The following is a 23,804-nucleotide window of genomic DNA, read 5'->3' on the forward strand; positions in this document are numbered from 1 at the left end:
GGCCAATGAGAAGAAAGGAAAATACCCTATCGAGCCAATGAGAACCCAAAGTAAAAACGAGCAAACTGCCTAATGCGCGGGAAAACACGGGCTACCAAGTCGTAACTATTTTCCGATTTGAATCTGATTGGTTGAGAGAATGGCGCGAGTTTTTACTAGACCAATCACAGAGGAGTAAAGCGAAACCAATGCAATCCCAGATGACTTTCGACACTTATTTGAGAATTGCTTTGAACTTCTCCATCCTGAATTATTATCGTTCTTTCAGTTACTCTCTACAGTAATGGTGCTTTTCTGTCGTTTATCACTAATATGTCGATGTTGTCCTTCGATAAAAAGTTTGTTTCGTATAGCGCAGAGAAAAGAGAGTAAGAATGATTTTCTAATAACCTGAAGGAAGCGTGTGGAGCGTAAGGAATAAAAAGCCAAGAATGTCTGAATCAGCAATACTGGAAACACAGTTCTTGTTGGCTGTTGTGCACGAAATGACCTATACGAAAACAAAAAGATAAAAACTTAATTTCCTCTAAACTGGAGAGACCATAGAAATTCATCCCTTAAGAAAAACTGTCTGAATTTCCCAATGATTCTCAAAGCTACAACGGTAGTATGACTGGAACTACAAAAACGTGTAAATAATGAGAACTTGACATCGGCAATGAAAATGGTTGATAAACAATACACTTACACCGTGTATAGCGCTCGATATTAACATGCGAATGTTGTACACATTCAGGGTAGATACATAGTATTTACAGCCTTACCTCAAGAGCAAACTTCTGGAGTTTTGTTGCTTTAGTCATTCGAAGTAATGAGAAAATCAGCCTAAAATGTCCTATGCATTGAGCTTCGGTGCCTGTAGAAAGAAATACGAAGTTGCGAACTAAAGGCATTAAAATTTTACATCGCAACCGTCACTTTTAACTAGTCACGCAAGCGTCGCTGAGTTACACGCACACCCAGGTCACATATTCTATCGTATTATTCGTTTTTTTGCATCTAAGAGCGATTGCGTGACGTCCAAGTAACGCTTTCTCCTGTTATACCTGCGTTATTCTTGATAACGTTTCGTAGTGCCTCCAGGGCCATAACACTAGCGTCCAGTCTTTTTTGGTTCTTCTTGAGATCCAGTTCCGAAGCCGTCAACGCCATAACGGAATGAAGGTACTGAGATGAAAAAAGAAAAGAGTTAATTATAAATCGTTATTCGAGGGACACTGAAAAAAGTAATAACTGGAACATTTTGAATGAAATCAAATTTAAACACATTTGGGGCAAGTGGTATACCCAATGTTTGGCTTTTCAAAGGCAAAACCTCAATCCAAACCATCTCTAATTTATCTAAACTTTTCAAACAATGTCGACCATTAGATAAATATTTACATGATTACACTCCAAACAACCCACTCATTAACAACTATTGAGGTCCATTTACTGTTCCCAACCACGACCTAAGTTGGACATCGTTTGAATAACCAGCCAATAGAAAAGAACTTATTTTTTATTTACAGAAAAAAAAGCATCGTCTCTATCGACATTTCTAACCAATTTCCCCTCTCCGACTTCTTTAGAAAAAGATACCAAATCAGACAGGATATGCCCCAGGACATATCACCTTTACCATGGTCCTTTTCTCACACCACGTAACCATTGAAAATTTGGTATCAATCTTAACACGCCTCTACCCTTTGCCAATAGGAAGCTGTACCTATTTTTACAAAGCTCGTCCATTGAAACAAAGAGAGAACACAAAATACTTTTTGGTTTTAGCTGTAACTTCGATTCATAATCTGATATCGTGCGTAGAAACTTTTTCTTCCTCTGCTGTTTCCCTACCTGTGCTTCCGAACCAAGAAAGTCGATCAGATCTGCTGCGAATTTTAATGGGGCCTGAAGGCAACACAGAAGAAAAAAATTAACGAAGGAACAAAACAAAACAAAAGTTAAATCCTTAAATTCTTAGAAGCCATTGAGTTCCTACCGTAAAACCTTTATCATGAAGAGCTAGAATACGAGGAAACTGAACTTTTACACCAAGCGGGATTTACATGTGGCCTTTAAGAACCATATTCAACGCGACGCAACCCTGCATAGAGGTGATTAACATGCAACTTCTCATTGCCATTCCAATATGTTATCTTACAAACGGGTTACGAGAACAGAAAAGCTTATCAGCCAGATGGTGTCACCTTGATGTAAAACTAAACTCTTCTGACTATATTACGAGGAAATGGATGGCAGTCAGTGGAGAGAATTACTAACGGGATATTGGGAGTTAAAAGGCTGAGTGGACACTCTCTGGGGTGTGAAGCGTACCTCAAGTGGAAACAGAGGCTGCTCGTTGTAAATACGAACAAAGATTTCGCCAACAATAAGTTCTTCACTGAAAACTGAGAAGGTGAAGCGTGCCCCAAACGAAGTATCACAGTCGCCCTTAAAAAACAAAACAAACAAAAAAGTAGGTTGAGATGAGACACAATATCATGTCTACAGTAGATATGTGAAGCCGATGACACACCAGGCGATTTCATACGCCAATTGCGGCGATCGGCGAAAATCGTCAGGTGTGTCTCCAGCTTGGCGTGTTTTCGAGTGATTGTCATGATGCAGAAAAATAGCTTTCAAATATAGCTAAATCTATAAACGCTCAGCGAAAAAAAGAATGACTTGATTTGCTAAGGTACAAAACACCTAAGAAGTCAGTATCAGCCAATAAGGATGCCAAAGGATGGAGGATATTGACACGAATTGCAAACTACGAGCTTGAAAATCTTGGCGAAGATACTTCATTGTGTTTTGCGTCATGTTAACGTGATAGAGAATCGCCTTTTCATAATTCAACCTCAAGATCAGTAGTAGTTTGTGAAGACAAACATGAAATAGGCACAAATAAACCAAAAACGTACAAGGATGGCTAAGGATAGAGTAAACTCATTCCCAAGGTCCACCCTCTTCTCTCGTGGGAGGAAGAGGGAGGACTCTGGGAACGAGGTTAAGGATGGAAAGAATCGAAATGGACTAAAAAAAACGCACTTGACAAATTTAGGCTACATTTTTTCAAATTAACCCAACGGCGATGTAGCCTCTTTCGATTTAAGTGAATCTTTATAGAAGTATTCCTCTAACTTTTGACAATTTTACGACAAGCAGAAAGTATTCCATGAAACTCATACAGCTTAATAGCGATAGCTGTACTTGGCACAAATCGTCAATATTCTGTTACGATGTTTAATCAGTCAGTTACCGTCTTGATCTTTCGTAGTTGTTGGGCTTCGAGAAACTCAGTCAGTTCTGCACGTGTAGCATTATCCCAAATGAGATAAGGATTTTCTGTATTACTGTTCAGCAACTTTAAGATCTATGCAAAAACAAAACAAACAAAAAGACAAACAAAAAATTTAACTTTACTACTTACACACAATTTAGAGTTTTACACCTGTAATTCACAGCAAGCGTGTTCGGTGAGATGGGGTGATATGAACAATGTAGCACACCTAAACTTTGTATTCGTAACAGACTCTTATAGCGCAGCGATCAGCGACTATTGCCTAGTATGTCGGAGGTAACGATGACGCCAGGACCGGCGAAATATGGTGAGTGTAGCCGAGAGTGCCCGTCACTTCGATTTTTGACGCTTATTAATGACGATGTTTTCGTGATGGAAAATGCCCTCGATCAGGTTTGTGCAGAATCGTCAGGTGAGCCCGCTTTAATCAATGGCCAAATTAGTAAATCAGACGCGGATCAAATTAGCTGCATTTGAGGAATAACATGGTCTAGTTCGTCGCCATCTTGGGAGAGGTTAACCTTTGATCGCACCTTCCTTTTCTCGGGGAAGTGCCTAAGAACGCCTGATCGCAAATAAGAGGAAAGAATTAAATTACTAACCTCCTTTGGGTTATCATTGCTGAGTTGTTTGGCGATATACGGTGTGAACATACTGGATAAAGACTTTCGTATGGCTGGATTCTCAGGGGTTTTATTTTCGTCAGCTGAAAAATGTAGAATACAACAGATAAGGTTTACTTCGTTGTTTGATTTCTCATTCGATACGAACTGCTTTCTCACGCAGTTTACTAGAAATAAAAAAGGATAAAAATAAAGAAAAAGGGAATGCGAGTGAACAGAGAAAATAAAATTATGCATTTGCCAGACGCTGCTTGGAGAATCGCTTACTTTAATCTCTGCGTAAAAGAGGACGAAAATAAAGTAAAGAAAAAAAAAAGTAAAAGAAAAAAGAAAACTTTCCGTGTAGGACAGCGTAGAGTGGAAACTCGACTATGACCTTTAAAACATCTACATGAGGGATCTCCCCTCTGGTACAGTGACTAAATGATCATCTCTGCTTTTTTTTTTTTTTTTCGCAAAGCAGTGTATTGTTAAAGAAAGAAACTAGCTGAACGAGGAAGAATGTTTTACTTACTCAAATATCCTCCCAGTCGAGCCAGAGCATCGATGCTCAGACGAGCAAGACTGTTCAGAGTTTCCTGTAAACAAAGAAATGAAAATGATCGTGTTGTTCGTTCGTCGGCATAGACTCACAAGATTGCTTCTTCGTTCTACGATATCGTGCGTGCGTACGACCGAGCGTGCGTGCGCGCGAGCGAGTACACGAGCCTGTGTGCGTGCGAATATGCATCCGTCTATCCCTCTGCTTTCTCATTTGCACTTTGAACAATCCTTCGTTCAATCATTCAATTATTCGTTGATTTTTGAATAAAGGCCATTACAGAACGCGTTTATCTGCTCTCCAAACCTGCTGGTTGGTTTCTGCACTTTTCTCCACTCCACTTTCATCCAGTGTATAATCGTAACTGAACACAAACAAGAGTAGATGCCACAGTACACCAGCCTACAACGAGAAACCACAGGTCAGGTACACGAAACTCTACTAAATTTAATCAAGTAAGGCGCTAAGCACATGAAACATACTCCAAAAAAAGTTTGACGGCAACACATAGCTTTTTGGCAAATATTTTTATAGCTGCAGTTTTGAACTGCTCCATGCGCGTCCCTTTCACATCTCTCATATTTTGTTTTTCACCTGTAATAGTTGGGTTTGAAGCCAGAAATCCACAGAGAAAGCACTGACACATTCTGCTGCAACAGAATTGAGCGCTGGAAGATTCTAAAAGAAAAGATGACAGACGTTAGTCGTAGTGAAATATCAAAATACCCTATCACTTTTGGTCAAAACACCTACATCAAATTCGCCCCATGAAAAAAGCTATTACTGTAAGTTGGTTATCAAGTTTAGAGTAGTCTTCAATTGAGTGTTGAAAGTATTCCAGGATTGCTTTGATTTCCCTTCACTTCGGCCTGTTATAAGTATACAAAACTCATGCCATTCTCTAATCCAATCAGAGGCCAAACGAAAACCACTTGTAACTTGGTCGTCCGCGTTTTCTCGCGCCTTTGGTAGTGTGCCTGTTTTTACTTTAAGTCCTCATTAGCTAATGATGACGTAACATTTGATATGATTGGCTGTTGTAATTACTTTGCTTTACGACGAAGCGCTTACGCTTCAAAGATCAGCTTTCAAAATTTGCTACGGTGGTTTCACAAACCTGAATCGTGTCATAGGATAATTTTAAATTGAGCGTTGAAAAGAACCCGGAATTGCTTTGTTTTTGCGTTTCATTCTCTGATTGGTCCAGAATATTCGCGCCACTTTCTCAATTATTCAAATGCAAAACTAAAACCAACCACGACTTAGTCGCAAATTGGCAAATTGGTCGATTTTACTTCAAGGTTTCTTTGGCTCTGAAAGACATTTTCCTTTTGCCTGATGGGTTGTGATTACTTTGATTTTGGTTTAACAACACTCCATCAAAAAGCGCTCTAATTGGTAAGCAATTCACTATAAAGTAGACACTACTACAGACAACGAGCCATCTTTGAACGCAGTATTTTTTCATACCCTGTAATAAAGGACGCGACAAAGATCTTTAATAACATCTGGCATCTCAGTGATCTTCTCCCGGCACTCTTCAAACTGGGCTGCCACTGTGTAGCACCTCGTGATGTGAGTGCAAACCTAAACAAGAAAATAAAAACAACAAAGGGTGACATCTTATCCTTACTTTACAAAATAACGCACAGCAGTAGCTAACTTTCTAATTAACAATGAAAATTAGTTTAACGCAAACTAGAAAGGGTTTCTACAAAGTCGTTTAAAAGATGGGTTTTCGTACAATCTACTACGATATTTGTTACAACCTAACATCAGTATGCATATTCTCCATACTGTTCTCTATACACTTCCTACGATGCTGACAAGGAGAATTTGTTTAACAATCAAGAGCTACTTTAGTTGGTGATCATTTTCTATATTCTCGTGACCTTTATGTATGATTCGAAGGTAATCTTGTAAGGAGAAATTCGATATTAGATACTCTTAGGAGTCAAAGGGTTGAAGACTGAGAAAAATGTTTTCCTACTGCGGAGGAAACGACATGTATTGTAAAATAACTTACTTGGACTGGAATGGCGTTCGGTTCAGTCATGCCAGTAATAGCCAGTAAGCAACGGTCATAAGCCTCTTGAAGTGCCTGGTAAAAAAACAAATTAAATACAAGCAAATATTAGTTATCTGAAAGAGCATTTAGATTCTATTATAAGGAGACCTTTTTCACCGAACGCTTACAACAAAATACTCACAAGGCAACTAACTCAGGTAATTATGTTTTTTCTCACTACAAGTGAAAGAGTTTGCTCAGCTGAATAAGTCAAAGATACAGGACATGAAAAGGCGTTAAGTCGGGCAAAAAAAGGTTTTTATAATAAGTAATCAACTTACTCATGATGGGCAATTTTGAGGAATCACTAATGTTTTGATAACCCATTCTAGATAAGTTCTGACAACGGCGAACGGACGCTTCGTATTACCTCGTGAAACATTTTAACACCATCTCGGATTTTCGATCAGAGGAAGAATGGTGAAGAGAAATTCATACCGAGAGGGGAACCGACAGGTGAGGAAAAAACAGTTGAGGGGGGAAGGGAGGGAGGGGGAGAAGAGGAGCTGGTCTGTTATCTGAGCCCGCCTCCTCCCATCTCCGTCCATAAAAATGGCGGCTTTCAAAAGCTCGTTGTCCCTATTTTCCTATTAGGACACCAGCACAGAAGACTAAAGAAGTTCTAGTTAACCTTCTACCACAACTGCTTTTACCTCAATTCCGCTTTCTCTACGTAATTCCTCGGCATTAAGCGCAGAGCAGTTGATCGTGTGATAAGCCAGTTCACTGGCAGCTGTAAGAAGCGGTGCTGACTTTGAAAACAAACTGCTGTCCACGGTCTCGAGTCTGATGGTCTTAATCAACATCGGGTAGCCCGCGTATTTATATGGCTGAAGGTCTGCAAGAAAATAACCCGATTTATATGATAAACTGAATTATGCACATTTTTTGATTGGTTCTTACTTCTGACCAATAGGAGGACAGGCGCATAGATGACGTCACCACAAACAAAACCGGGGGTCTGAACGATAAAAGGTAAAAGTGAACGTCAAACTGTGGTGAAGACATCAGTGACACTCTCTGTTATTGAACATACGCATAGCAACATGTAATCTATGAGTTGAGTTGAATTTCATCTAAACTAATTGGTTTTCCTCTTTCTCAAGTCTCATAGAGGTTTCACGAGGGGCCAGGCACCGGTTAAATACACAACTTTGACCGGCTGCTTTCAAAATGTCAGGCGAAAGAATGACGTATAAGTTAGTGTCTCATTTTACTCGTGCCTTAAATAAAACTACACTTGGAAAAATCTGAGATATAATAGATGTTAGATTATTTATTTGCGTTAAATAACCAATCCATCTGTCGATTAATTCCAATTTCCCCCAAGAAATAAAGCTTTTGTGCAGCTTAGAGCCTTACGAAAAAATATCTCCGGATGCCAAATAGAAGTACCCCTTTTTTTGAAAACCACTCCTAAATTACACCGATTTGGAGAGCCAAAGCATGTAGTTTCTTGAGATTATAACAATTTTAGCTGTCCTTGACTTATTTCAGAGACAAAAATTAACGTTTTCTTTAGTCTGCGAGGAACTACTAGTAAAAGAGGCAGTTACAGAGAGCGTGACTAAGTTCAAAACCCTACCATCTTTGTGTCGCTTGAATAAAATGGACTGAGCCTTGAGAATAAGTACAATATTATGTGGATCTGGGCCTTGAACTTGTTTAGAGGATTTGGAACAGAGGAACTCGTAAGCCTTGTTCACTTTCTCAAAGATGTCCTACAAAAGAACAAGGGAAATTAAACAACGAAATACTCCTGGATAATTTGGTTTTATCAACTGAGTTGATAACGTAAATTGGTCACCGTAAAGAGTTCTAAAACTAAAAGGGGTTAATTTTTAAAGAAATTGTGGTGTGGAGTTTACAAGATAACTTGGTGTTTATCAACTAAGTTGAAATTGTAAATTGGCCACGGGAAAGAGTTTTTAACGATACGGTGGCCAACTTAAATTATCAACTTTGTTGATAAACTAAGTAGCATCCCATTTAAGTGGCACCACAGTGTCGTTAGAAGTTTACCCCCTTGAAAAAAAATGAACCATTTGCTTTATTATCAGAGTTTTCCCTTCGAGGCCTGGTTACTCTTCTCCATCTTTAGCCAATCAGCTTCTTCTCTGCCTTACTCATAACAGAATAAGGCATAAAGCAAACTAGGAGTATCACCACTCCCCCCTGTATGGAATGCTATTCAATAGCACGTTTTCTCCCACCATTTCGTCAGATTTCCCTGACAATTCATCAGTACCTATTTATACTCTTAAGTTAAGAGGGGCACTGTAAGAGGAAAGTGTTTTTTCCAGGAACACAACATAATGCCCCAAACCAGGTTTCGTACCCAAACCTCTCGATCCACAGACCTGCGCGCTAACCGATGGGCCATTGTGGCTTCCACGACATTGGCGCACTATTATTCAATACTTTTTTTATTTCATCCTAATTCTTTCATGCCCTGAAGATGATACAAAACATCGCTACGTAACTACTTTCTTTCTTCTTTTTTTTTTTCTTTTGCTCTTTTTTAAATAAAAAAGGATGATCTTCGTTTTGACACCCACGTGGGTCAAAGAACTCCCACTTTCTTTAAGCTGACATTTTTATGTTACACACGGTAAAGTCTTACCCTTCCTTCTGGATTCTTATCTGGATGGTACCTCTGCGCCATTTTAAAGTAAGCTTTTCTAACTTTCGCCTCATCGACAAGTCTGTAGGGAAAATAAAGTGGCTTTAGTAATAGGACTATAGCCCATAACCAACCAGAGGGCAGGATTTGATATGCCGGCAAATGAGGCATGGACCAATCATAAGGCCGGATTAGAATCTACGATGGCGATCTGATAAGTCGCGTAATCTCGAAACGCGCAGTGGGATATGCAGTTACAGGATACTTTATATAGCAATTTTGTTTTCACGCCTTATGAACACATCACATTCGTAACTGAGGAGATAAAATGTACAAGGAGCACGGGGCTAGTGTATCTATTGGTTAAAGAATTCTAGCACGAAAACTCCCGTATTAGTATCCCTGCGGTTTCAACAGAACAACCATCAGAAGATTGCACTGTCAAATATGACAGGTTGTAGCTCATAAGAACAAAGGGCTGTTTCCATTTCACAGTATAAGCTCTGTACTGTCATCTCTGGATTGGCTACCAGACCCTAAGTTTGACCATTAAAATGAAGGCCACTGAAGCCCTTTATGAAGGGCTGTTTCCTAAACCTTACAAGGTGATTCTAATTTTTAAGTCTGGGTATGAAATCCGCGGTATGTGACCTTTCATGGTAAAGCCACTGAGTGGTACTTTCATGAGGTACTATTTATTATGCAGCAGAAGGTAGACGTACGATTAACGTTAGAGTCAGTGGATAAATCTCTAATGTGTGACCATTCACATAGAAGCCTAAGAAAAGTGTTCAAAGGAAGCTCTGAATTATGCTGTAAGAGGCAGTTCTAAGTTTTAGTGAACTCAGTACTCTTAAGCCCGAGGGGAAAACTCTAGTATGTGACCAATCACTGAAAGCTACTTAGCGGTACTTTCACGTGCTACTGCATGCTATGTTTCACATAGTGTCTGTACCTACCCTGAAGGATCTCTTTTGACTTTCAGAACGTCATATGCTTCATCTACCGTCAATGTCGAAGGCTTCTTTTCCACTTCCTTTTTCCACGCTTCTAGAATGTCCTTGAGCAGCCGAATCTACAAAAACAAGAGTGTCAAAAGAAAAACAGAGAACGTTCAGTTTGTCCTAGAGAAGGAAAATTATTACCACACAATGTTTACATCATATAAGGCAAATTTAAGAAACTGAAAGCAGAATAGGACAAGAATCTTACGTTAGGTACAAGTATCATTTAAAATTTGAAGTTAGATCCAGAGAGAATAAAACAGAAAATGATATAAAAACTGAGCGATAATATGAGTTATGACAACTCGAGGTAAACAAGCGTGACCAGCGGCGAAGCGCGGAAACAAGATGCGACCACGTGACAATCTGTTCCGTCTACACGTTTCATTGGCTTTGACGGTGGCGCAAGCGCTTTTGAACCAGTTACAAAGCAAAGCCAATTCGAAGTTGGTTTGAAAAGTACAGTATCTTACCGGTTCTCTGATTGGCCAATCAGGAAACTTTTCTGTATCGCACAGATGCCTCAGATAGAAGATATTACAGAACAGTTCATTCTCCAGTTGAGGATAGGATATGACTGGGATAGGACAATACTGCGGATAAAAACGACATAAGGTAAACAAGTAGAAGAAGAAGTAGGCTACCCACAGGTCTTGTCCACACAAACAAGAAATTGTTTTATACTTGGGATTAAATCATCTCCGTGGATAGATTTTGACTTTTCTTTTAACTTGTCCGTTAATCAAGTCTCCACTGGTGCAAAAAAACGCACTAAAGCCATTGAAAGCGTTAAGTAAGTTTTTCACTTTCTATATTAATACTTTTCATAGTTTCGACGACTAATCAAAAAATAATAATTTTCAAGTATTCGTTTGAAACGCAGTTACGTACTTTACACTCACATCAAATGCAACAGCGTAGAACAGTTTTGTATGGAAGAATCTCCCAACGATGTAGTAACACACAAAAGGGAACGAGGAAGGTTACGGAAAGAAAGAACCGACATAGACTGCAAGCAATTCATTTCAAAACACGATGCAAAATTACCTGGTACAAGGCCCTAGTGTTGCTTTGTAATCTTGGTGAAAAGTCCGCTAAGTGAGTAGCAATCTTCTCTATCATCAGCCGCCTAAAAGAGATTTATCCTTACAGGTGACTTGCAATCAAAGCAATTGCACAAAAGAAGCCTGAAAAAAATTCATGCATCGACGGGATTCGAACCCATGCCTCCCAGATATTTGGGACCTTAAGCAAACCACAACGGCGACGGTAACGCGGACATGGAAAAAAATAAGATATAATTGGTAGAACAACAGCTCAGCACGTGCGTTTTAAAACTTTGTACATTTCTTAGCCGTCCTATGCAAAACAACAACGTGAAATCACCACAATTTGCGTCGTTTGCGAACCGAAACCGCGACGGCAAATTATTTTAATTTCCATTTGGAACTCAACGATTCTTTTATACGTTATGCTGAAGTTGAGGTGTGGCGCCGTATGAGACGGTAAACACATGCAGCCATTTTTGAAATTCTAACTAAAGGCAGAAGTTCATTTCTTAATCGAAGTCTTCCTTGGCGTTACAGTCCTGACTGATTAAGGTCCCTACTGATTGAACGCTAGGGACTCAGATACTGAGTGAGTACTAATAACGACTGAGCTACGAAGCCATATGTTGGGAGGGAGGCAAAGTTCAGGGGTTCTTTGCTCCCACTGGTCAAAACGTTATTTATTTCAATTAATTTTGAAGATGACATAAACAGTACACAAACCTTACCGGACATAAACAAATGTAGTAAAGTTGTGATTGAGGTCATCGCACAGTAAACCCAAGTTCTTTCTTACCTCATTTCACTGTTCCAAATAGCTTCTGGTGTGTCGAACTCGCCAAGGAAAATCTCAGCAAACTTGTCAGGACCTGAATGTCAATAGAGCGTCTATAAATCTATCTGACGCAGTTTCAGTCGTGGATAACCATAATACAAGTCCCTGATCCTTCCCAACACTTGAATATTTATCACGTTGTCAAACTTTTGAAGTTTTTTTACTATTTTTCTCTGATATTTCTCTCGATTGAGTGTTGTAGGAATTCGGGATGGCGCTGGTTTCGTTCTGTGATTGGTTCACAAATCTTAAGCCGTCTTCTCGACCAATCAGATGCGAAGCTTAACCAACCGCGACTTGGCTATTCACATTTTCCCGCCTTTTTACTCATTAACCTATCGTTGACTTCTGTCATATTTCCCCCTAATTTCAATGCCTTTAGGATTACTTTGCTTTTACAAAACGCAATCGAATTGGGCTCTATTCATTATTGGCGTTTTTGATCTTTCTCTAAAAACCTTTAGCTGTTATTCCAGTCAAAAATCGACATTGGTTGATTCGATTAGTGTATGTCACGTGAAACTGCAACCCACCATAATTTTCCAGATAACAGACCATGGCCTCCGGGAGAATGGGCCCGATTATGCTCCTCTGGAACAAATCTGACTGTTGACTCTGCAAGAAGAATTAAACGACTCATGAGACTAAGAATCGGACCAGGAAAATAACAACTGCTTGAAAGCTGTGAATTATAAGGCGAGATTTGAACTACGTATATGGCTTCTCCCGTTAAAAAGCTTCCCATATTTCAGTTTTCCTCCTTACCTCTTCAGATCTGAAGGCCTGTTTAGTGTGTACTTCTTTCAAAAATCTAAGAAGCAACAAAGGAAAATGGTAAGTTAAGCACATTGCCTGGATACAGAAACTTTCCTGTGTTGCGATTATGCATCTACAATCAGATTTTGCAACAATTTACTCTCTTAAATTGTTTTATTTTTCTGGGAATATTTCTTCTGTTAAGTTACGAAAACTACAACACTTCAAAAAGAGGCTTCACGGCGAAAGCTTTTTGTTGCGGTAATGATGAAATTCGCCAGCTGTTAGAAAAACCCGACGGAAAAATCTTGCCACCCCTCGAAGATAACAGCCCTTGAACCGAAGAAGTCTTTAACGCCAGTTAATCAAACTGCAACTGCTTGTTTCAAATGAATATTGATATCCTACCATTCAATATTTTTCTAAATAAATGACTATTATTGCAAATAAATTGAACCAAAAAATGTCATGTTATTAACGAAAAGCTGTGAGTATGTTTTAAGGTTTGCCTCAATCTTATTTATTTCCTATGGCCTTCGTGCACGTTTTGATAACGAAAATCCCTAAAGTAGCGAACGGAAAAAAGAGTGTTCAAAAGAGCAGTGAAAGTCTTTCCTTTGGAAACTTAACGATAGCTTGCTGTATAAAGAAATTACCTTCCAATGGGAAGAACATTTGATCCAGTGTACATCATTATAAAGAAGAACACTCCCGTAAGGTACAATCGTGGAAGGATGGGGTTGTCCTAAAGCAGCAGAAAGTAAAGTATTGAAACTAGTATCCAACAATTCACTGTTGTCTCATGTGCTGTGCTAACCGTTATTATCCATTGGCTGAGTGAAACGAAATAAGTAGAACAAGCTTTTCTCACACACTGCTGGAGCCTGGGAATGAATTCCACGACTTCTACCCGGAAGTTGTTTTGTTTCATCAGCAAGTAGTGACCCTTTCCCATCCACCCACCGAAAGGATTTCAAGTTGTACTGTATAGTCGTCAGTCCATCCACAAACCTTACCAACTGCGCAATTTTTCATTTTTGCATGATGTGAATTCATAGTTTAAGGGTCAGGTTATGGCGGTGAGCCTTGCATAGCTACCAGTCGTGTGCGAGAAGCATCCACAAACAACAATTAAAACAATTGTGCCACCATTTAAAAAGGCTGCGTTACCAATGATACTTACCACCATCATATTTAGAAGAAGAATGGCCACTTTTTCCACAATGATAGGATCAAAGGTCAACAAAAGCTGCAATTAAGAAGGTAACAAGAAAAATAAATTTATGAACCAGCATAAATTCAAGTGTTATCACGTCGTGGACCTCGATATTTCTATGTAAGTCTCTCTCTTCTATAAACGAATGTTTACAGGTGCTAGCCAAAAGGAAAAGGTTTAAATTAAACGTTTATCAAAATCAAAGATGAATAAAGGCGATGACTACCTCAAGAAACTGTGGTGCTGCGTCAGTGGGGAGTATTAGAAGGAAATTTGGTTTTATGAACTGAGTTGATAGTATAAATTGGCGACTGTACAGAGTTTGTTAAGCTAACGTTTCGAGCGTTAGCCCTTCGTCCATTCGCTCTACATCAAAGATGGTTTGGAACGCTGTTTTGCTACAAAAGGCTTAACTTTATTCTAATAACCGGCCAAACACGTTAAAATTTATTTCGCCTGTTAAGAAAAAAATTGCCAACATGGACTTTCTTTGGCTATTTGTCGAGTATTTTTTCCTTGTAGAAGACAATACCTGAACTAAATGCGGCAAACATGTAGCTTCTGACAACATTCTCTTCGCTCTTGGAAGTGGCCGCACTATGGCACCATCAACATCTCTGGTAAAAAAAAGAGATGAACAAACGAATGATGTGGAATCTTTACTTCCTACCGTGCGACATTTCACATTGCAAACATACATCAGTTCCAACAATGCGAAATAAATGAAGACATCACTGACAGTACCAGAGGCCACAAACTTATTCTACTCGATTACTCCGTGGTCAAGTTTGACGAGCATTAAATACGAACTAAATGATTAGAAACAACTATTGCGTATTTCTCAAATTTCATTTGACCGTTTTAAGCAATAATCGTGCTTTCTTAAAGCAAAAGAAGGCATCAGAGCAACAGAAACTTCAGACGAGATCAAATAACACCACAAAACCATGCAGGGGTGCATTTGGAAGTGTTCTGCAGAATCGGGGGTTTATCTTGGTAGTATCAAGTAAAAGGCACCGTTTTAGCCTTTCCAAAGGGACCCCTGCTCACAGGGACACTTTTTATGGTGATAGGGAAGTTCCCTAAATTGAGGTTTCACCATCATTTTTACCTGTTGGGGTAAAATTCACAAATCTTAATCAGCATGTTCAAGATCAAGACAGCCAGGTCTGTTTCATTCATTACTGCACTGCCTGTTGCCAGTAGATACCACTTGAGCTGCGGAATACTCTGAAGTGGTCTCCATCCATCCATACCCTGAGCCCAGCACTTTGTTTCAGGTCGGAGAATTCCTTCAGCTGACATATCCTTCATCTGGGAAAATAGAAACAGAGATATTGGCAGCGTTCTAACATGCCAACGATGCTACGAGAGCCCGGTGGTGTACAGCCAACATAACTTTGTTATTACGTCATGACCGTAAATCCGTCCGTTCGCCTGTCCATTAGTGCGAACAGCATATGTGTTTATGCAAACTATAACATAATATTTCCTTAAGACACCAACGAGTTAACAGGGACAGGTTAGTACCAATCATTTAAGGAAGTAAAGGTTCAGAGGAAGACAACTTTTAATTGATAGGTATTTACTTGTAGTCTCTGTCTGACATTCTGAAATTCGTTTATCTAATCGGCAGACAGCTGGTTGCCCTGGAAGTTTATCGGTTTGTCTGCCAGTCTGTCAGCCTGTTAATTATTCAGTCAGTCAGTCTGCTAGTTAGTCGGTCGATCGGTCCGTCAGTCTGTCAGTCATTCAGTCAATCAATCAGTCTGTTTGTCAGTCAATCCGTCAGTGAAATGAACAGAGGGGGTGCTGCGTCGATAGGAGAGTATAACAGGCTCGTTTAGTTTTATCAACGGAGTTGATAACCTAAATCGGCCACTGTAAAGAGTTTCAGACCTGACGTTTCGAGCGTTAGCCTGGCCAATTTATTTACGTTATCGACTCAGTTAATAATACTAAATTACCCTATCAGTCAGTCAGTCAGTCAGTCAGTCTATCGGTTATTTGAATACTTACATCAAGAATGAAGCCTTAACACTTACCTCTTTAAAACTGAATGGCCCCAACCTCTCTTTCTCCTTATTGCCATAGTACCACTCTTTTTCACTGTCACGCTGCATCATTTCAGGAGATGCCTCCAGCAGATTACTCTTTAAAACAAATGGAAAATTTATTTTAATAAGCAAGAAGACGATACATTTCACACAGTGATAAAAGAGGTGTTCCCTGCCGAACTCAGCTACTTCCTTGTTTAAGGGTCATCATTTGCGACCAGTGTTCTAGTGGTATTACCTGTAGTGGCACTACAGCTCTTGAAGTGTGAAGATGGGCCAGTGTAAGAAGATCCACAAGAACTCTGATTCCATTCACATCCATCATCTCTTTAACATTTTTCTGCATCAAGAAACAAACACCGTGTCAAATAAAGGAAAACGTAAGAAAGACACTGGATAACGAAGAAAGACTGTTCATGGCTTGAGAATTCTTTAAAAAACCGCTGAGATTTTAGTTCGAGTCATCATTTTTTCCACTATCAGCGTGTACTTTAGCGATTTGACTTGGCTTTATTTATAGTCTCACGCTCGCAGCAATTGATATATTTCATCTCTCTTAATTTAGATTACCTTGTTTTTGATCAGTGCATTCAAAAAGAGTATAAGGCGATCTCTCTCCAATCTGTCTGTTGTCTGTAAAAGAAACACCATTCGCCAACGTCAGCACATTACTTTCAAAAACATTAAAAGCTTTCACTAGTGTGAAATATCATAAAGACTTGTCGATGTAATGCCGCAAGAATGCTACCAAGAAAACAGTTTTATATTCACGTAAGCCTTCCCCCCAAGATGTTTCTTGCAATTTTAGTTCTGAGAATCTGATACCAAAGAAATATCTGTAAGTTCATGAGAGAGTATTTGTCTTTATTCGCACGACCTATCTGCTGAATAATGTATTGATATGGTTTGGACAAATAATGTGCTTGTCACTCTTGGAAGGGAAAGAGCCAATGAAATTACCTTCTCAAGCATTCCAACAATGTATCGTGTGTCATTGAAGGCACCTATTTCATCGTAGCATTTGCTGTATACCTTGGTCATGGCCTGACAAAAGGAATAAAGAGGATAAATGGTTTTAATCATGGTCACAAAACTTTTTTACGAGAATCATGGTTACAACATTTATTTTTGAGAAGCAAATTTAGTCACAACAATTAAATAAATTTTCAACTCAGCTTCAAATGTAATTCACTAATGGGCTGCTTTTGCTTTACTGTGCATTGTTATTGTCTAGTTGTAGTTATCTAGGAAGACGACAACTCTTACCAAAGTCTGAACCACTTTTATCTGAACTTCGAGCATATAATTTACATTGTTTTGCGTAGTTACAAAGATATTTGCCTCAACTTGGAGAGGCACGAAATTCGATTACCCGAGCAAGTTAAATAAGACGCTAAAAACCTTCTGAAAGGGGATCAAAAAGAAAGAATTATGGAAGCAAGTCTAAATCGCGACGAAAGCAGGCAAGGCAAGGGATTGGTAGACACATTTGTAAGTATAACATCATGTCATCCCATTAGCGAATATACAATGGTGTAGCTTTCATTTTCATTGCTATTTCAGTTGACTATAAACATAGTCTGATGTGTTACAATGTATTCCGGAACACATCGTTGAAGCAAAGATAAGATAGTGCAACTAAAAATCTCGAAACCTTCTTTTCCCTGGTTATTCTTCGATTTCCTGCCGTCTCGCACGTGTGCGCAGATCACAATTAAACTCAGCCACAAAAACAAAAGAAAACAGTCGTAACTTGACCTCTTGCATTTTGATACACGGTAAGGGTTTGCTATTTGATTTCACAAGGTAAAGAAAGGAAGACACGCTAATAAATTATTCGATTATACGAGAAGCGTTCCTTTCACCAGAATAATTGTTACTTACTTGTAAGCACATGGCTTTCATGGCAGGCTTCAGAGTGAGAAGAAATCTGTGGTAAAGATCATTGAAGAACTCCAACCTGAAAACAACAAAAAGGACAAGAGGAAATGCTTTAGCTTAGAGCAAACAATGTGCCATACACACACAATGTTAAGGTGCAGGAGAGTAGACTAGTTTTCACTGCAACGGAGTCTAGTTTGAAAGTTCCAGATTTGCGCTCTGGCTGGCCGACTGCGTTTTATTTTTGAACAAAACACTTTACTCTCCGAGTGCCAGTCTCCAATCAAGAGTGCAGCTAGGTAACGGCGAACTTTCAAGCCGAAAAACGCCTCGAACATTTACAGGGTAACCTGAAAATCTCCATGTAACTCCATGTTACAGAAACAGGGAGAACCTCTAGCAGTCAAGAGTAATTAGGCTTTTAGGACTTAACCATGTATCAGTGTGGTACTCACGAATTGTGGATCATAGTTTTTCCTTCCTCTTCTTCGAGAAGCAGTCTGAGGTAGTAGTCTCCAATTTTTATCTCTTCACTAAGACACTCGTATCTCACTTCAAATTCTTGGTGATTCCAAGAGATGACGTGATTTGATCCAAGATCCTGAGTCATTGAGAGATTAGAAAAATATGACCTTATTGCTGTACAAGGGGTAGGCGAATGACTAATCAAACGAAAATTCCTTAGGAATTCTCTCATTGGGTAATGTTTATCATGCGGCACAAGGTGGCTCTAACTCTTCAGTTTGTGAATAAAATCCCAGTGCGTGTGACCATTGAAGTGAAAGCGAATAAGTACTACTATCATGCGGAACTTTTTAACACGGTGGTGGTGTTACTAGGCTCCCAATGCAAACGGAAAAAAGAAGGTCCAAAAAAAAACTTGGAGCGAGACTTTCAGGCCGAGATGAAGAAATAAGGCCACCCCTCTACTACACTTGAAAGATTCACCCAGGACGGGGTGGAGAAAGGAAATCATTGATGGCCCATGCTCCAGGAGAAGCTACGGGCATAACTAACTTACAAGGTGGTTCTACATGTAGCTATTAAGTCTGTTAACAGTGTCCAAGTGTAGAACCGTTCAAATGAAAGCTACTGTGAAGTACTTATGTACTAACGTTTACGAAGCTCTACAAAGTGTCCCTAACTTTATTCCAACGTGTCCCAGGGGCACGGGGCGAATTAATCTATTGGGTACAGCCGATTTTTCGCACGAAAAACTCCTGTTTTAATTTCCCTGCAGTTTCAACGGTACAACCATCAGAGGCATGCACCGTCAAATATTACAGGTTCATGAAAACAGGATGCTCACTTCGTAAGCCGCACATATTCGAGCTGTTACAAACTGGGTGTGCAAGCTCTTAAGCGGAAGCTGTATGCACAAGAGTACTTTCACGTGATCCTAGGACCACCACTCCCGACAGATTAAATACTCAACCACTCCTAGAAAAAATTCTACTGCATTATAAAGATCATCTTTTCTAACAAAAAAAATGGATGCTGCACCTTGTCCACAGCAAATGCTCTCATCTCTGCCTCTAAGGCTTCTCTCAGTTCTTCCCTCGTCTAAAAGAAACATTTTCAAACAATAACAATTACAATTCAGTCAGACAGGCTTTCAGAAAAACAAACTAATCGATTGCAGAAACTAAAAATTCTTTATGTTCAGGACTTACCTTGTAGTTCCAAATAAGATTTGGCATGGAATGATCTTGATTGAATCTATGAAAAAAAAAACAAAAAAAAAAAACAAAAAAAAGCTGGGTTCATAATGTGTGTTTTGTGCGCTTTTTCCATAGAGTCTAACTCGCTGTAATGAAACTGTTGACTTCAATTATTGCGACCTTTGTGTCGTTACTTAGAAGCAGTTTGCATGGTTTTTATTTTTTATTTATTTTAAGACTGTCAATGTTGGACTTAGTGAAAACCTATCAACCCTTTCACTCCCATGAGCCATCGAGACAGAATTTCTCCTAATAATATCAATACATATCACAAGAACTGTATGGGAGACAGTAAGGAGAATTACTAATGAGATCTTGGGAGTTAAAGTGTTAAGGTCCTCCTCGCTTACTTGTAATAGAAAAGTTCCCAGTTTGCATCACTCTTGATTCTTTGCCTTCTTTTCCTTAAAATGACAGGTTTCTGGTTTGTCTACAGAGAAATGTTATGTAAATATTACTCAAGCTTGCAGAGTAGAACTATGTCATAAGAACAGCAAAAGTTCCACATAGCTGTATTCAGTTATGAAGACTAAGTTGTAGAGAAAAGAGGTGGGAATAAAGATGGCCTTGGCCTGTGCAGGTGGCAGTTGTTAGGTTCTTTCTTTAACGAAAATTGGCAAATAGGTGGAAACAAGAATTTAGTAGGTCTTTAAGTACACATTCCTTCTGTTGCCTTGCCGCTAGCTACACACGCTAGGATGGCCTTGGTAAGTAGTGGACGACTGCTAAAATTGTTCCGGTTACAGATGCTGATACATCTCTGGCTACCATCTCCTTCCCTTGCAGTGCAGTGGAGTACATCTCCACCACTCTTGTTATAGGCAATTTTGTCAGCCACTCCATTATCAATGAGTTCTACCCTTCTGCTGCCATCAAGCACCCACTTCATTGCAGGGGTTTTGATAACTTTTACCATGGGTGGCTCCTGATGTTGTAATAGGAGACTGTATCGTAAGGTGAAACCCAGAAACGAGCCTTTTAACAGGCTTTTATAACAATTCCCCTTCACTCTTTCACCTAAGCTCTTTATATTTAATCACAGTGATCTAACCAGACAACAGTAACTGTTAGTACTTAGGAAAGTTCCATAAGAAATCGGAAATCTTACTTCTTTTGATTTCAGTCCCATTTTCGTCCTCCAGTGAGTGAGCACAACATCCAGTTGCACAAGGTACTGATGTTTCTTGGGTTTGGAAGAATCCTTAAACAGCAATTTCAAACAAAAAAAAAATTTCAAACGCATGTCATATAAACCTACTGTAGTATATGGCTGAGCACACAGCCAAAAAATCTGTAACACAGTAGCAGAACATCAATTTTGACTGTCACAGACTTTCTTTTCTTTGCTGTTCTTTGCTTTGTTGCACACTTATGAAAAAATAATGACATCTTTTTTGCCTTCACATCAGAGCTCAAACGAAGTCAGATCTCAAACAGGTATATTGTCTTGGTATAAAAACATTTTTATGTTTACCTCAGCAAGTTTGACGTTGTCTCTGACATGCAGTTTATCTAACTCCACTTCTGGGACCTGTATTTAAAAAGATGATGGTGACATTAAGTTGCAAATTTCATTCATTCCCACTCCCTCTCTTAACCTCTTCAATTCCATGAGTGACCAAGATAGGATCTCTCATCACACTATTAGCACAGCGTCAAGTAAACAAGTGATGAGATTTAAAAACATATCAACTGGGGGATTATTAGTTGATTGAATGCCAAATTCTTCAAACCCATATCATAAGAATTGTATAGCAGATAGTAAGGGGAATTACAAACAATATTGACGAGGGTTTGGAATTGAAGGGGTGGAGAAGGAACTCATACCACAACATCTTCAGTGATGATTTACATACACAACAAATATCTAAAACTAAACATATGCAATATTCAACAAAAGAAATCTAACCTTCTCCTCTGATTCAAGGTAGTTCATTAGACCCGCAGGCTGAAATGGACATAAGTAAAATCACATTAGAAGCTTGTCACTAAGACTTTCTGTACATGAAGTACAGTTTATATACAATGTAAATTTACTCATGGACTACGACTAATCTTGGCAGAGACGAGACTTAAAGATAATTGACAAATGCGGACAGATGACCCTGTTAAAGCCTGCGTCTTGTTCGGGAAAGTTAGCGTCACTAGTTCATGATCGTTTATACGGTTAGCCATGTTTGATTTATAGTTGGAGTGGATGATGGGGGTAGGGGAAAGACGATTCCTATTACCCCACCCATCCCCTCTCCTTCCTTTAGACCGTCGCTCAGCCACTTGGTACAAAATTATTACTTTCCCCAGCCTTCCACTGCTGTAAAAATCAAAGATGATGCCAGCTATAATTTTCACCAGGAAAATACTGTGCACTCGCTCCTCAAACTTCACGCATGCTCTGCGGGTTAGTCCCAGCTTTTGCCATATGGCTAATGAGATACTGTTCCCAGACTATTTACACTATAAAGAAAACTCTTACCATGATCCTCTTCAGAAGACCCATCGCAGTGGGATGGCCAGTCACCCACAGGGTTACCAAGTGTCTGCTGAGCTGCCTGTAGGTGAAAAAAACCCAATACATCATCAAAAGAAGAGCATAGCACAGGATAAACTAATATGAGTAATACTGGTAATGTTTGATATCTTTACACCCTAACATCAGTATGTATATTCTCCATACTGTTCTCTATACATTTCCTAAGGTGCTGACAAGGAGAATTTAACTAACAATCAAGAGCTTCTTCGGTTTATGATTATTTACTTTATTCTTGTGACCTTACCATTTGATTCAGGGTTGATATTGCATATGGATGACTGGACACTATTCAATCTTTGGGGTCATGGGATTAGAAAAAGGAGTTGAAACTACTTTTTTTTTTTCAAGCCACTTCAACAGGAGGAAATTCTCAACAAAATAAAAATCAACTTAACAATAACATTGGTGCTGGATAAAAATTATACAGCATCATTGTTATCATTGAATTAATTTTTTGCATGAGATGCCTTTGCCTCTGAGTCATGTTTAGAGAACTGTTTCTGGTAAGGACAGCTGAGTTACTTTCTTGGACAAGATACACGTACATCACTCTCACAATCTTATTCTCTTCCCAAGAGTAAAAGTAAATTATATGTTGGGGAGTTACCAACACTGAACTAGCTTCTTTTCTAGGAGAAAAAATTCTCCTTATAGGTTAATGAATGCTAATCATTGAGCTTAAGACTCATAAGACATAAACAGTACATTTGATCTAAAACTGCATTTTCATGCATTATAACTATACTGGTTTAAATTTCAAAATGCACAGTAAAGGAAAGATCCAATTCTAAGATTACCAACTGAAAAACAAAACTGCAAACTACAAACTTTCACTTGCAAAAACTGCAAAGCAAAATCCATATCACATGCACAGTAGATAATTATACAAGTACTTCCTACCCAACTTACTTCTGTAGGCATACAAGGTGAATGTCTTTACAAGGACAAACATATATTTATGACAAGTAATGTTATTTAAACAATGTTATATCTGTTATATGTGATATACACTTACATGCATCTTCAAATTAAGTTATAGTAAGTTTGTTTTGATAGAAATAGTTTTTTTGTCAAATTGAACACAATATTTTGGAAACAACACCTGGTAGTTTAGTTTTCTAAGAACTTTCAAATGACTCAACTAAATTTTATCAAGAATTTCTGAAAGTGAAATTTTATTTTAAACACAAACAGCATGAACAGGCAAATGTATGTGCAAATGTTACAGGAGCACGGGGCTAGTATATCTATTGGTTAAAGAATTCCAGCACGAAAACACCTGTTCTGATATCCCTGCAGTTTCAACAGAAGAATCATGCGCAAGATTGCCCTGTCAAATATTACAGGTTTGCACTGTTTGCAACAAAGGTAACATTAAGCATAAGTTGCTTCTAAAATTCAAACACAGTGATAATTAACTTTATACTTAGTCTTAATCTGAGTTCCTTCAAAGGATCTAAGCATCAGACCTTCCAATTTTTCCCAACTAAGCTACTTGAATTTTTAAGTTGGAAAAATCTGACAAGCCAGCAGGAAATTCATAGAGTTACCATGGTTTTCAAATGTCTGCACGGGCTAGCTCCTGAATATCTTAATTCTAAGTTTAAATGGCGT

General features: G+C 38.9%; 1 protein-coding gene across 1 annotated transcript in view; it reads right to left on the reverse strand.

The window, feature by feature from the left end:
• Positions 1 to 23,804, reverse strand: part of LOC113680455 (dnaJ homolog subfamily C member 13) — a 42,814-nt gene that overhangs the window by 6,845 nt on the left and 12,165 nt on the right. The window contains exons 25-62 of the mRNA XM_089194608.1: positions 22,134 to 22,209; positions 21,570 to 21,608; positions 21,135 to 21,191; positions 20,769 to 20,861; positions 20,011 to 20,090; positions 19,613 to 19,658; positions 19,443 to 19,502; positions 18,395 to 18,540; positions 17,943 to 18,018; positions 17,019 to 17,102; positions 16,629 to 16,691; positions 16,297 to 16,398; positions 16,047 to 16,154; positions 15,113 to 15,315; positions 14,534 to 14,618; positions 13,969 to 14,034; positions 13,442 to 13,530; positions 12,795 to 12,840; positions 12,563 to 12,644; positions 11,991 to 12,063; positions 11,193 to 11,274; positions 10,619 to 10,738; positions 10,101 to 10,216; positions 9,142 to 9,223; positions 8,104 to 8,239; positions 7,172 to 7,356; positions 6,477 to 6,551; positions 5,921 to 6,037; positions 5,045 to 5,128; positions 4,757 to 4,852; positions 4,424 to 4,487; positions 3,889 to 3,992; positions 3,245 to 3,358; positions 2,317 to 2,433; positions 1,837 to 1,890; positions 1,047 to 1,167; positions 765 to 856; positions 391 to 490 (exon numbers count right to left, since the gene is read on the reverse strand). Of these exons, the coding sequence (XP_089050734.1) occupies positions 391 to 490; positions 765 to 856; positions 1,047 to 1,167; positions 1,837 to 1,890; positions 2,317 to 2,433; positions 3,245 to 3,358; positions 3,889 to 3,992; positions 4,424 to 4,487; positions 4,757 to 4,852; positions 5,045 to 5,128; positions 5,921 to 6,037; positions 6,477 to 6,551; positions 7,172 to 7,356; positions 8,104 to 8,239; positions 9,142 to 9,223; positions 10,101 to 10,216; positions 10,619 to 10,738; positions 11,193 to 11,274; positions 11,991 to 12,063; positions 12,563 to 12,644; positions 12,795 to 12,840; positions 13,442 to 13,530; positions 13,969 to 14,034; positions 14,534 to 14,618; positions 15,113 to 15,315; positions 16,047 to 16,154; positions 16,297 to 16,398; positions 16,629 to 16,691; positions 17,019 to 17,102; positions 17,943 to 18,018; positions 18,395 to 18,540; positions 19,443 to 19,502; positions 19,613 to 19,658; positions 20,011 to 20,090; positions 20,769 to 20,861; positions 21,135 to 21,191; positions 21,570 to 21,608; positions 22,134 to 22,209 (3,533 nt within the window). The remainder of the gene's footprint in view (positions 1 to 390; positions 491 to 764; positions 857 to 1,046; positions 1,168 to 1,836; positions 1,891 to 2,316; positions 2,434 to 3,244; positions 3,359 to 3,888; positions 3,993 to 4,423; positions 4,488 to 4,756; positions 4,853 to 5,044; positions 5,129 to 5,920; positions 6,038 to 6,476; positions 6,552 to 7,171; positions 7,357 to 8,103; positions 8,240 to 9,141; positions 9,224 to 10,100; positions 10,217 to 10,618; positions 10,739 to 11,192; positions 11,275 to 11,990; positions 12,064 to 12,562; positions 12,645 to 12,794; positions 12,841 to 13,441; positions 13,531 to 13,968; positions 14,035 to 14,533; positions 14,619 to 15,112; positions 15,316 to 16,046; positions 16,155 to 16,296; positions 16,399 to 16,628; positions 16,692 to 17,018; positions 17,103 to 17,942; positions 18,019 to 18,394; positions 18,541 to 19,442; positions 19,503 to 19,612; positions 19,659 to 20,010; positions 20,091 to 20,768; positions 20,862 to 21,134; positions 21,192 to 21,569; positions 21,609 to 22,133; positions 22,210 to 23,804) is intronic.

The sequence above is a fragment of the Pocillopora damicornis genome, chromosome 14 (genome assembly GCF_964200805.1).
Source record: "Pocillopora damicornis chromosome 14, jaPocDami1.2, whole genome shotgun sequence".
Taxonomy (NCBI): domain Eukaryota; kingdom Metazoa; phylum Cnidaria; class Anthozoa; order Scleractinia; family Pocilloporidae; genus Pocillopora; species Pocillopora damicornis.